This window comes from Zonotrichia albicollis, chromosome 7 (genome assembly GCF_047830755.1).
Source record: "Zonotrichia albicollis isolate bZonAlb1 chromosome 7, bZonAlb1.hap1, whole genome shotgun sequence".
NCBI classification, from domain to species: Eukaryota; Metazoa; Chordata; class Aves; order Passeriformes; family Passerellidae; genus Zonotrichia; species Zonotrichia albicollis.
Window position 1 is genome coordinate 38985490 of NC_133825.1, and position 13539 is coordinate 38999028.

Consider the following 13539-nt stretch of genomic DNA (forward strand, 5'->3'; position numbering starts at 1 on the left):
TGTTCAATAGAAAATCTCTTGAATATCTAATCTTATACTGAATTCCTGCCACTTCCATATTCTGTCTCTCTGTTTGGGACACCCAGGGCAGGCATCTGCTGGATTTTTTTATTCCAGTCAGTGTTCTCCTGTGGTTGTACTGTGTCCATGCAGTTATGTCACTATGAATGAGTGTACTCAGAGGAAGCAAATTCCAGACTATGAACTTTATTTGTAGTCTTTGTATTAAAATGAATATAGCCATGTTGGGGTAGTAACTGTGTAATGTGAGCTTGAGTGGGGGAAAAACAAACCTAGACAGACAACCAAACAAAAGAATCATAAATTGGCATAGCTGTGCTAAACTCAAGGGTGTTTGCAGTTGCCCTGACACAATGGAGATGGTGCAGGATCAGCTGGGGTCCCTCTCTTCTTGCAGTGAAACAACAGCAGCTCTGACAACTGAGACTTCTCTAGTTGTTAGCAAGATCATGATATGATTTTGGCTAATATATATCAATAAAAAAATAAACTCACTTGTTTATGTCCAAAGCAGGAGGAAGTAGGTGAGTAAATTGTTATCCAGTTTCAGAACTGGTTTTAAGAATTAAATACCTGTTGGTGGCTGGGGCAATCCTGATCAAAAGCAAACAGTAAATATAGCTGTCTCAGCTCTTGAAAATAAAACTGCATCAGTTCTCTTCAGAGTTTCTGGCTTAATTTTTTTTCTTCTGGTACTTAGGATAATCAATAATTGCAGTTTTCCTTCCCTTACTAGAAAGTTTCAGTTTATTGGAATTTTTCAAATTCTCACTTGATTAGTGAGGCACCTGGTAAGTGAGAAGGGCTCTTGATTACTGCATAGAAGACACTTCCAGAAGTATTTGATATAATTCAGTATTAAGAAAAAAGGGAAAAAAGAATATAACCTAAATAAATACATAACTTACCAATGCTTAATTTAGGAAACTAGAAGGCAGAAGAAAACGTTAAAGAAAACTCGGAAGTTTGTTGTTGATGGAGTAGAAGTGAGTGTAACTACGTCAAAAATAGTTACTGAAAACGATTCAAAAAGTGAAGAAATGCGATTTCTACGGTAAGTGTTTAGAAAAGTCAAATTTTCAAGAGGTTAGCAGCTGATATTTTTTTTCTTTGAATAAAGCAAGGGGGCTAATGATCTTATTTCAGTCATATTTGGGCGTAAATTTACTTTTTTTTTTTGTAGAAGTGAATATAAAGTGTTTCTTATTAAGACAATCAGTTTAAAATAGTTTTACTGGGCCCAAGTTGTTAATGTCCTTTTCATCTCTTGTCATTTTGCACTTCTTTTATTTTCCCATCAGTATTAAGTGTTCTTTGTCCTTCTTAGACGTCAAGAGCTCAGAGAGCTGAGACTTCTTCAGAAAGAGGAGCAGAGAGCCCAACAGCAGCTCAGCAATAAGCTTCTGCAGCAGCGAGAGCAGATGTTCAGACGTTTTGAACAGGAAATGACAGTGAGTTTCTGCATTTTGCTGCTCTTAAAATATGACATCTTGATGGAGGAGGCAGAATAGTGCTAAGAGCAATCAGGTGTTTCCTGCCATGATGGCTCTAGCTTAGCCTTTATTCTTAAATAAAAGGCAATATTTGCCGTTGTGGGGTGCCCAGCTTGTGTGGGGGCTTGCTGCCACAACAATCCATCATGGCCCTTCCTTGCTACAGCACTTCACTTAACAGGACTCAGCTTTCTAAAAAAAGGTACCAAATAATTTTTACAGAGTAAAAAGCGACAGTATGATCAGGAGATAGAGAACCTGGAGAAGCAGCAGAAGCAGACCATCGAGCGCCTGGAGCAGGAGCACACAAATCGCTTACGGGATGAAGCAAAGCGCATCAAGGCTGAGCAGGAGAAGGAGTTGTCCAAATTCCAGAATGTGCTGAAAAACAAAAAAAAAGAGGTAAGAGATGATGCTAATATAGACAATAAGGAGTATAAGCATAGCAAACAATTGAGATTAGGTCTCCCAGAAGCCTTGTCAAACCTGTGCTATACTGAGTTTTGGAGGTGTCACTACCAGTCAGAATTGTGTTTCTTGTTTAACTGCCTAAAGTGAAATACAAACAGCTGACAGGAAGCTTGAGGTATTGATTTAATCTAGAAAACATCATCAAGTGAGAAGATTTTGTTTTTCACAGAATATTTAATAAAATATTTCCTCTCAAATACTAAATCAAGAAAAAGTATTTTCATAAAGGCTGTGAAAAAATCCTAGCTATAGTTACTTAGTAAATACTCAATAAGTTAGAATATTGAAGATAATAATTTCAGTTTTGTTTCGTTTTTGTTGTTAGATTTTTTTATTGAATGTGTGCTGTAATTTTTTTAGAATTTCTGTATATAAAGTGACAGCAATAATATGAATTTGGTTTGTTAGCTCAAAAAGGAAAGCCAGGAGAGAGAAGTCTGGGCAACCTAAAATCTTTTACAGTTAATTTCATAAATGTCATACAGTTAAGGCAAAAAGACTGACACTGACAACTGGTGCAATAATTTACTTGCATTGGATTAAGAAAAGGTGATATGTTTCCATATGGATTTTGCATCTTAAAAGCTGTTTTATTTCATTTTTGGTTCAATTGCATAGTGTCCCTTTTATATAAAATGACTGTAGTGTTTGCTCTGATAGTTACTAGACTCAGAGATTTCTTTAGAAAGCTGAACTGTCAGTGCTTTTGCATAGAATGATCCTGTAGCACAAATGTGCATTGAAATATAAGTTGTATTTAGTTTGAATTGTATGCCCATATGTAAATAACAATTTTTCTTCTTTTGCGGTACCTCTTGCATTTTGAGTCTCTCTCTGTTCACTGGTGATTGGGTTCTACATGGGAAAGTGGGGGAATTTTACATATTGCTCTGAGCTAAAAGCAGTTCTTTCATGGACATAGGAATAGCATGTGGTGATTTGGACTCTGTTTTCTGATGATGCTTCCACTATTAAACAAACAGGCATTTGTCTCTGGGTGCATACTTTTGTGTTTAAAGCTTAAAAAGGCGATGTACAGTTTGAAGGAAAATGCAGCTGCTGCTCTAAAACTGTCCATGTTATATTGGAGTGTACAATGCTACATTTTTGTAATTCTGAAAAACAAAACTCATCAGCAAATTAACAGATTAATAGTCACTTGATTTAGCCAGGTTATATTTAGAATCTTTCTGCTAATCTTGTCTAATTCACCGTGTACTGAAACACGTTCCATCCCAGCGTACGTGTCACAAAAAGTTTCCTGAAAGCACTCTTATTTATTGGTGGGTTTCGCTTTAAATTCTTCAGAACCAATCATAACCAAATAATGTTTTGTTTGCTTGTATGATTACTTTGAAGACACAAGCTGTGTAGATGTCATTTATGGTCAGAGACACTAATAATGGCATCTTGTAAATTCAGGTTAGAGACAGTGTCAGAAATAACTGCGTTTCAATGGAAGTTATTTTAAGCTTCCAACCATTTTTCACAGCTTTATGTGATGTAACATACTCTGTAGTCCTTTTGCCATAGTGATTCAAGAAAATACCACTTTTGCAGGTGGTGGTTTTCTTAACTATTGACTCTTCTGGCAGCTGCATGGAAGCACAAGCGAGGCACTGCCATTTCTGAGAGCACTGGGCAGCATTTGCATGCAAAAAGCGCTGGCACATCCCTCCTCTCTGCACTGCTGGCATGCATAAAGCACCTATTGTTCCTTCTCTTTTCATTAAGCTCTTTCACTAAACTAACATCCCTGCCACTGAAGCAATGCATGCTTCCACTACCTCTAGTGCTTGACCTGCATGTCCCTATGTTCACAGTAGTGCTTGCTGTGGAGACAAAGTGTTCTTTTCGCCACCTTCTGCATGCTTATATACACTGTAGGTTTTATGTGAAGTGGAGAAAGCACCAAAAGAGCTGAGAAAAGAGCTCATGAAACGCAAGAAAGAGGAGCTTGTACAAAGCCAGCATGCTCAGGTAACAATGGCAGCTTCAAGCTACTAAAATACAAAAGGCAGCAGTATTCACACAGCTTGATGATTTCACTTCTTGTTGTTGTTGAGTGAATATGGAACTTAACTCAAACTAACCCTACAAACTGCTCTCTTTCTTCAAGTACTCCCATGTCTTAGACTCCCATCTTAGACTTAACTGGGTAGAAATGTAGGAGCAGCAGTTGCCAGGTTTGTACTGTCAAGTGTAGGATTTTGTGTGCTCTACTGAAAAAGAATGGTATTTTTCTACAGCATGTTTATTTACAGTGCTTTTACGAGGGGTAAGTACTCCATGGGTCCTTCAAATTTTAAAGGTTGTAGTCAGGAGGAAGTTTTGAACTACACAAATGCAGAGGAGGAAAATGTATCTAATATGTAAGCATGAGGCATCTTGTTTATAGGAGCAGAACAGATTAGGTAAAATGTTATTTAAATGTCAAAGTGTAGGTGTATAGAAACTTTACAAAACATCATCTGTGATTTCATGCCTTCAGACTTGCTGCTTTTCTATGACCCAGCTAGAAAGAAGGCTAGTATTTCAGAAAAATACTGGCTTTGTGATGGCCACAGCTTGTACAGAGTGAATTTGAACCACAGCAGTGCAGGTTTGGATTGAGTAACTTAAAGATTAAATGTTTATGTGAGTGACCTAGTAGAAAATAATAGCAACTTTATTCCATTATGTGTTTAATTTAAGAGGGGATTTCCCAGGATAGAAGGTGATTGAGTTGCAGCACTTTCCCCATACCAAAGATATCTGTCTTTAAACTTTTTAAGGAAACAAAAATCTAATTTTTCATAGTATTTGTAGAGACATGGGTAATTTCCTTTGCTGCTTTCAATTTGTTGAAGAGAGGTGAAAGAAGATTTTAAGTGTGAAATATCCTTACTTGGAATGACAAGTGCTAAACAAGGTGCAGCTGCTTAGTTTTAGAATACCTAGAACTTCCATCAGCATCTACTTGTGTGATTAGCCTTGACATTTCAAATGTTTCTTACTAATGTACAGCAGATCTCATTTCTTCCCTTTTTTAAGAATAGGAATACGTTTCACTATATTATGACACACAATTACATTGTGTCCCACAGGGTGTTGCTCAGGTTATGATTCAGTCTTTTCAGTTGTCTTCATGTACGCTTTTCAACGCACAAATGCAGGATGTAAGTCTTAAAATGCAACACAGTGCAAGTTTATCTTCCTAATTTTCCAGATGTGTGTCTTCTCTTCTCTTTCTGCTCATATGTGCTGATCAATGTCACTGCTGTCTCCAAACTGGTTAGCACCAATTTAGGTAATTGTGCACTATCCATTGTCAAAAGTTCCAAAAGACAGTAGTTACTCAGTCTGAGCGAGACACTGAGGGTTCCCACATGCAACATGACACTTGTTCAGCACATGTGAGAAACATTGTGTGACTTGTACTCTGTGTGTGCAGTGAAACCATGTATTTTAAAGATGTTTGAGTTTATTTTAAGATACTGGGCATAACCAAGTGGTACTTTGAAAAAGGTTGGCTGCCTTGCACTGTCTGCCTTTAAACCACCCAACACATTCTTTAGTAAAGTCAGTGACATTGATTTTATGTGATACTTGAGTAGATGTGAGAAGTGGGAAGGGCAGGGTTATTTCCTGAGATTGCCTAGTTTATCTTACAGCACTAGCAGGTATAACTTCATAAGAGTTACTCTGTAGAGAGCAGCAATGATATTTAAATGATTAAATGTCTAAAGCTCAAGCATAATCACTTTTTGACCATGACCTTGTTCTACACTAGAACAGCTTTCCCCCACTCCCTCCAAATCAAAAATCTCCCTGCAGATTAAACAGTGTTGATTATGTGTCTACACCCTCAGAACATTCAACTTGTAATAGTCTTTTTAACCTTTTCAGGTATGAAGGGAAAAACCAGGATTTTTTGTCCCTCTATAAATTTGGTTAGGTGTGTCTGACTTAATTTACAGACATACCTTCCAATTCTTTTTGTACCCTGAGGTCTGTTACTGTCAGCTTAATTCACCTCTGGTTTTATGTTACCTGTCTCAGTAAGAGACATGAAAGCCTCATCTATTAATAACTTTATGTGAAGATGAAAACCAGGATTTTTTTTGTCAAAATAAAAAGTACTTTTAATGAACATTTAATTCCATTTGTTATGGATTTGAGCAGCCCACCTTGGCTCTGACATTGTCCTTTCTTTTGGCCTTGATATCATGCTATAAGCATCTGATTCAATTTCTTGTTTTAAGGCAGGTGTGAGTGTGTGTGTGTGTGTATGTGCATGCTTGCATGCTCATAGCTGTGGTTTTTAATGGTTGCAAAGAAGAAAGGCAGCAGTAGGTCATGGGCATGGGAGGGGGACTCAGTGCTGTCTGCTTTTCATGATGGGATGTAACAGTGATGCCCTGGATAATGGGAAGATGCAGGTGATAAATCCCTTTGTGAGGAGCCAGCTCAGCTCAGGTGTGAGCAGGTTGCACCCCTGCAGAACCATGGGGTGTCTGCACAGTGGTCCTGCAGAACTCCCAGTCTCAACAGCCCTGCCCCAAGGACAAGATAAACCACACAGATCTGAAACCCAACTGTGTAAATAAATAGGCTTTAGCTAATCACCCAAAGCAGAATAACCATACATACCTTTATTTTCTTATCTACATGAATAATTAACCCTTTTTAGAATGAGATCAGCTTTATACTGAGTATTGTCTTTGCTAGCTCTGAACCTGCAGCTTGTTCTGAGGAGAGACAAGAGATTGAATGAGTTGCAGATGACTGGCTAGATTGTTGCCTTTGGTCTTATTTCTGTATTATTTAAACATGAATATGCTCTTACCTACACTGTACACAGAAAATACAAAAGATGGATAATTTGATAGCCAAGGCACCCTAGCTCAAACTTTCATAGATGTATTTGTTTTCAAATATAGCTAATGCTGAGAGGACTGGGAGTTTCATTAACATGTAATATGGTTAGAAGAACCCAATTTAATTTACTTCTATTGGTTTTTACCAGGAGCAGGAGTTTGTGCAGAAACAGCAACAAGAACTGGATGCATCTCTGAAGAAAATAATTCAGCAGCAGAAGACAGAACTGGCCACTATTGAACGAGATTGCCTCAACAACAAACAGCAGCTCATGAGAGGTACCCAGCACTCCCTTGGAAACAGGCACTGGTTTTTAGTAAAACAATGCTCTTTCTTCATTTTATGAAATCAAAAATTTCATGACCAATCTAGAACTGTAACAAAATGCTGTTTCATTTGCTATGAAATAACATTGTTTTTAAAATGCACTTATAGGCCACTTCTGAACTAGACCAGAGGCTGGGGTATTATGAGGTAGGACTGAAATTCCTGAACCAACCTTTCTCTTTTTTCCAGCTCGTGAAGCTGCATTCTGGGAGCTGGAGGAGCGGCACCTACAGGAGAAACACCAGCTCCTCAAGCAGCAGCTCAAGGATCAGTACTTCATGCAGAGGCACCAGCTGCTTAAGAGGCATGAAAAAGTTAGTGTTGACTTTGACATTTTCTCTTGTGCATTGTAATACCAATTTTTTTTATCAAGTAGTCTTAGGATCTTTCCCAGTGTTTGCACAGGCAAGACCCAGATAAGTATTTTGAAGATGTTATATGCACTGTTCAAATTTAAAAAAATCTTACCTTAGTAATATATAGAAGTATAAATTATGATATTTTCCCTTTTGATTCTTTAAAAAAAACCCCACCAACCAACCACAACATCAGTCTTTTACTATAAAAAATACCAAATTCTGCTTATCCACCAAAACCAATTTTGATTTGCGTTTAAACAAATCTGCTCAGAAGTAAATAATCCTGGAATTAAATGAGCAGAATGACCTGGATTAGCTTCTGGGCAAGTAGCTGACAACTGTCTCTTTATAGCTAAATCCTTGTTTTCCACTAGGCATTTTACACAAAAGCAAATAGTTCAATTTCTGAAACTGTAAACCAGGAGGGAGTTGTTTGAGGATCTCTTGGTGATCAGAGAAAGAGCAGCCTCCACTGAAGGCTTGTTCTGTCCACTCTGATTTATCCCATGTGGGCTGTTGCTTTCCCCAGCTTTTTTAAGCAAACTGCCCCTCCACAGCTGTAGCCCATAAGTTCAGTTACACAAAAAGGAGTTTCTCCTTTTGAATAACAGGCTTTGTAAAAGGCAGTGCAGGAGTTGAGTAAGTGCTGGTAAAATATGTGTATTTACATTTATTAGAGAATTTTCTTTGGGTTGGGCAAGATCCAGAGCTCTCTGCAAGAAGCCTCTCCTCCCCACTGTTACTCCTGGGGCTGGGAATGGTTTCTGCTGACAGGCACTGAGTCACATCAGAGACTTATTATTGAAAAGAGATGCACACTGTATAACACCACAGCTACTGTGTAATATTTCCACATGGTTAACATTTCAGGAAACAGAACAAATGCAGAGGTATAATCAACGCCTTATAGAGGAGTTAAAGAACAAGCAAACTCAGGAAAGAGCCAGACTGCCTAAAATCCAGCGAAGTGAAGCAAAGACCCGGATGGCCATGTTTAAGAAAAGTTTAAGAATCAATTCATTTGCTTCTCCAGACCAAGATCGTGAAAAAATTAAGCAGGTAATTAATAAATTAATATTTAATAGTGTAAATGCTGAATGTGAGGATGAAATAGAGCGCACTCTCATGCGTTCTCAGATGGTACCAAACTGGGCTGATGCACTGGATGGGGTTAGAGGAAATCATCCTTCCCTGCTGCTCTGGTGAGCCTCTGCTGGGTCCAGCCCTGGGCTTCCCAGTACAAGTCAGACACAGGTTTATTGAGCGAGTCGTGCAAGGGGCCTTGAAGAAGATGGCTGAGAGACTCAAGTGTCTTGTTACACAAGGAGCCACCTGGGGTACCTGGGATGCTGCAGCCTGGAGGACAGTAGGCTCAGGAGGGTCTTACCCATGAGTATAAGTACCCAACAGAGGGAGCAAAGAAGGTGGAGCCAGACTTTTCCCAGTGGTGCCCAATGACAGGGTGAGAGGCAGCAGCCACAACTGAAATACAGAAAATCCAGCTTCAACATGAGAAAATATCTTGTAGTGGGAAGATGGTCAAACAAAGGAGCAGGTTGTGCAGAGAGCTTGTAGGGATGCTCAGAACCCAACAGGACACAGTCCTGCACAGCCTCCTCCTGCTGACCTTCTTTTGAGTAGGGAGGTTGACCTTTGCAGGTCCCTTCCAACCTCAACTGTTCCGTGATTCTGTGAAACATTTTTAAGGGTGCTTGATTTTTGTGAGCTTTTGAACTAAAGCTGTAGGTATTCACTCATTCTTTAAAAGGGAATGCTGTGCAGAGGTTGAGAGGTTTGCTTTCCAATGCACCACAGTCACAAATCATGGTTTCATACGGTGAGCACTGGAAGGATGACAAATGTTGAAAATACGGTCTCCTGTAGCTGTTTAACACGAGCCTGAACCAATGCTTGCAGCTGGACTGCTGTGTCACAGCTTCAGAGGGAGGTAATTTCAGGAATCTGGATGTGAAATGTGCTGTGTTTTAAGGAAAAATCAGAGTGCAGACAGAGAAATGGAATTAAAACTGTACGGAACTTCCTTTGTAAGAATTTTAAAAAGAAAAAACGGAGAAAATTACTGCTTAATCTTCTAGAACTGTTCTTCTCAGTATGTGTTCATTCTATTAGATGCAGTTCTTTGACTCATGCAAACTGTTTTATTCAGAGGCACAATATAAATAATGTCTTATTTTTAATTTTAGTTTGCTGTTCAAGAAGAAAAGAGGCAGAAGAATGAGAGACTGGCGCAGCATCAGAAACATGAAAACCAAATGCGGGACCTTCAGTTGCAGTGTGAAGCAAACATCAGGGAACTGCATCAGTTACAGGTTAAAAATAGATGATATTAAATGGCCATTCAGTGAGAAGACTTAAGTTAATACCAGATGCAGGCAAAGCAGAAACACCTTTCCTTAATTTTTACTGTATAGTTTTTTCAGCTTTGTTTTCAAAGGCCTGCATGCAGTGCACTGCTCTGCCCGATTCATATGTTCCCATCAATTTATGAGTAATCATTTTAAATAAAGAAGAGTATGAACCAGAAGCAGATGATCACTTCTGGAATACCTGTCGAGTTCCCAGGGCTATTTTCTGTAGGCAGCATTTCCTTTTAATTTGATTTTGCTGGAGTGTCATTAATCAGAACAGAGGTAGGCAGCACCAGACATTACCCATGAGAAGTTTGCAGCAATTCCGCAGGAATGAGGAGGTTTTTACCAAGTGCTGCCACTTGCATGTGAGCTTCTGGAAGGTACTTAGAAGGAATTCTCTTCTTGTTATAAGGAGCTCTGATTTGTCTCTTTTGGTATGCATTTTGTTAAAGTTTCTACTGGATACCAGAGGCCAGATCTCCTTTTCTGTTAAATCAGCTTTTCCCAGTTTCAGGGACACAAGGCAAGTTTTAAAGCATTAAATGATCACCTGCTGATAACCTTTGCTTAGAGAAATCATGCAAGGACCAATGAAGCTCATTCTACTCTATTCACTTTCTTACATCCTGCAAAAACAGTCCCTGGCTGTGCCACTAATATGCCCCAGTAAATCCCCAAGTACCGTGGGAGCCTTGTGAGAGTTTCAGCTGCAGTAAAATACAGCAGATTAGGGCTTGCTCTGAGCTTCACAAGGAAAACTGGCACTTGCTGCACTCAGGTCTAGTCAAGTGCTTGTTGTTTGTGTTGCTGTGGTTCTGTACTCTGCACGTGGGACTGGAACCCTAGGAACACAACCATCGCCAACTGCTCTTAAAAAAACCGCAGAGACTTGAAACCAAATAATTGATTTTTTTTCTTGTCATGCTTCAAAAGTCCTCTGAAAGTGAGGCAGATGCCAGGGTACCTTACTGAGAGAAATGTGAAGCTGAGGTGTGATTTGAGCCTTATCATAGGGCAATTTTGAGGCTTCTTCTGCAACCACCTTTGTCTCTTCTCTAAGCTCCAATTGTTTGTCTCAGCTCTTGGCACCAAGAGTTGAAATATTTCCAAAAAACAGCTTTCTTTTTAATGTAATTGGTTTTAATAAATTATACAGACTATCTTTAAAAAGCAAAGCAGAAATGCTGCATGACCTTGAAAAGCATCATTAGGCAGTGAAACACAGTTTTGAGTAACACTCTCAGCAGCTGCCTTAATGATGCTCAGCAGTGTATTTGGATTTATGAGTGTTTCTTATCTCAATTGGCTCTGATGGAAAGATCAGCTTTTGGAAACACAGCCTTGTAACATACTTTCATCTTGTAATTATTCACGTCACTATTTACACGGAATAAGCTAATTAGAAAGAATTAGGACAACATATGTCACTGTACAAATGTTGAGTTGCCTAATCTGAATTAGTTTTACATAAGGATTATCTTGTTTTAAGAATGAAAAATGCCATCTACTGGTTGAGCATGAGACGCAGAAGCTAAAAGAGCTGGATGAAGAGCACAGTCAAGAACTGAAGGAATGGAGAGAGAAATTGAGACCAAGAAAAAAGGTAAATGGGAGCAGTTCATGAGTCAGGCAATTATCAAGGGTTTGATCTAGAAAATACAGACAGTACAAAAGTATTGCAGAGGATGAGAGTCAAGCTGCCGTACAAAGCTGTTGCAGTTCACTGTATAATACAAGATGTTTAAAAATTGCATAAGCTGAGCAAAGGGCAGGTGCACCAAAACAGGCTGGGTGTTACCAGCCTCTTTGCAGGGCTCCCACCTGCAACATGTATGAAGGTTTGCATGGAAAACTTAGCTGGAGGAAAATCTGAGGCTGGCAGTTTATTTCAGAAGCCAGTAGGTTACTGCAAAAATTGAGTGATATGTAGCAGACATACAGCTGGTGGTGGAGGTTGGTCTTGTTGGGGTTTATTTTATTTTAAAAGGGAACATAGTAGAGTTTCACACGGTTCAGAGATTGATCAGACAAAATGTCTCCATAGTAATGGGTTTCTTGTACTTTGCCTTGTTAATCCTGTGACAATCTGATTTTGGTTTTAGATGCTGGAAGAAGAATTTGCCAGAAAACTGCAGGAACAGGAAGTTTTCTTTAAAATGACTGGAGAATCCGAATGCCTTAATCCTTCAACACAAAGCCGGATTTCCAAATTCTACCCAATCCCCAGTCTTCACTCCACTGGGTCATAACTCTGGGAACTTCTGGAGGATTTTTGGTGTTTGGAATTCTCCCTCTTTACGGTCTAACCCGACTTACCCGCGGCGTATGAACATCGGGGACCTTGCCTGTGTTGTTTTCAGTGGAGACAATCAGTGTCAGGAGCGCTTTCTTCACTCCCCTAAATAGAAGAAACAAACCAAGTGTTGGTGTACAGTGGTATTGTTACGTCCTTCAGATGTTTCAAGACTAAGTGGGCTTTTTATCCCAGTCTCTAAAAGTACATTACCTATGGTTTTGACTTTAAGCCTGAAATATTAATTATGCTCTTTCTCATCATAAAAAAATGGTTTCTCATCTGAACACTTAAATTGTGTAATATTAGTTCTCCTACTGTGTTTTTCAGATTTCTCCATGAGAGAATTCCACAATTGAAACTGCCATGAGAGGTTTAAAATTTTTATCATGTGAGCAGTGTCTTCATGGCAAGGACTGAAACTAATTACTAAGAACATGCCAGTAATCAGAAAAACAAACCCTTCTGTTTAAACACAATTGGCAAAAGCAAAAGCCTTTGCAATTTCTTTTGAAAGAAACCTCTGGCATAAATTAAACTGAGCTGATCTCCATGACATGTTTTGTCCATTAGTTCCATAATGAAATGGGGTGCTAGTTTAATTAATACAGTGCCTGAAACACTTAGATATGCTGATCCTGGCAACAGGATACTGTTTTGTCATTTAAAAACACAAAACTCCTTAGCATTGCTGTTACTGTACAAAACAAGATTTCTTGCTGCTACTGCCATTTTTGTTGTAAATCCTCACCCTAAAATATTTTGCACTAAAATATGTAAAGGTGAAAGAAATGCTAACTTTAAAATGCACAGTTTATTATTTTCTTTAGCTATTACATACAGGTGGTTAGTTCTACAAATTAAAAAACTGTAGAATGTATTTTTTAGAAAGCGGTGTGCAAAATGCACGTGGTTTCTCTAACTGTACCTGGAATGGGTAGAGCCATTGTTCTGTTCTTACCAAAGTCTGTTCATTTGATCTCCATCACAGAAGTGGAGGTGGATGGTCATATTTATAAATAACCATGGCTAAAGTCTGATTTCACTAGAAGTGTTAGTTTCATTTTTTTTTCTTTTTAATTATTTCAGTCGTTTTATTTTAAGGAAAGATGTAAGTTAAATATACAGACAAACTCCTTTATGAAGCTGGGTGTTTTGCTTTTGTGTTGCCACCTACTAACATAGGCAGGTTTTATTTTTTGAGTTCCTAGATGTACCATAAGTTATTTGCCTGACTGATCTGTAGTGGGAAATCTGAACTGTCTCCTATAGCAGGGTAGGGAAATAAAGCTGGATTAGGTCACTTTTGCTGCACTCCTTTTGGTGGATGGAGGTTGAGTCAT

General features: G+C 38.8%; 1 protein-coding gene across 4 annotated transcripts in view; it reads left to right on the top strand.

The window, feature by feature from the left end:
* The window catches only part of SLK (STE20 like kinase), a 45031-nt gene extending 32372 nt beyond the window's left edge, over window positions 1–12659 (top strand). For 2 of the 4 annotated variants that reach the window (XM_014275668.2, XM_014275667.2), the window contains exons 10-19: window positions 945–1075; window positions 1349–1472; window positions 1737–1916; window positions 5072–5143; window positions 6994–7123; window positions 7362–7486; window positions 8402–8590; window positions 9736–9861; window positions 11393–11506; window positions 12006–12659. In XM_014275668.2, coding sequence (XP_014131143.2) covers window positions 945–1075; window positions 1349–1472; window positions 1737–1916; window positions 5072–5143; window positions 6994–7123; window positions 7362–7486; window positions 8402–8590; window positions 9736–9861; window positions 11393–11506; window positions 12006–12152 — 1338 coding nt within the window. In that variant the 3' untranslated portion in view covers window positions 12153–12659. Of the gene's footprint in view, window positions 1–944; window positions 1076–1348; window positions 1473–1736; window positions 1917–3872; window positions 3966–5071; window positions 5144–6993; window positions 7124–7361; window positions 7487–8401; window positions 8591–9735; window positions 9862–11392; window positions 11507–12005 lie in introns of all 4 variants that reach the window. The other 2 variants (XM_074545175.1, XM_005481120.3) reach the window with 2 other exon arrangements.
* The last annotated feature ends 880 nt before the right edge of the window (window positions 12660–13539 follow it).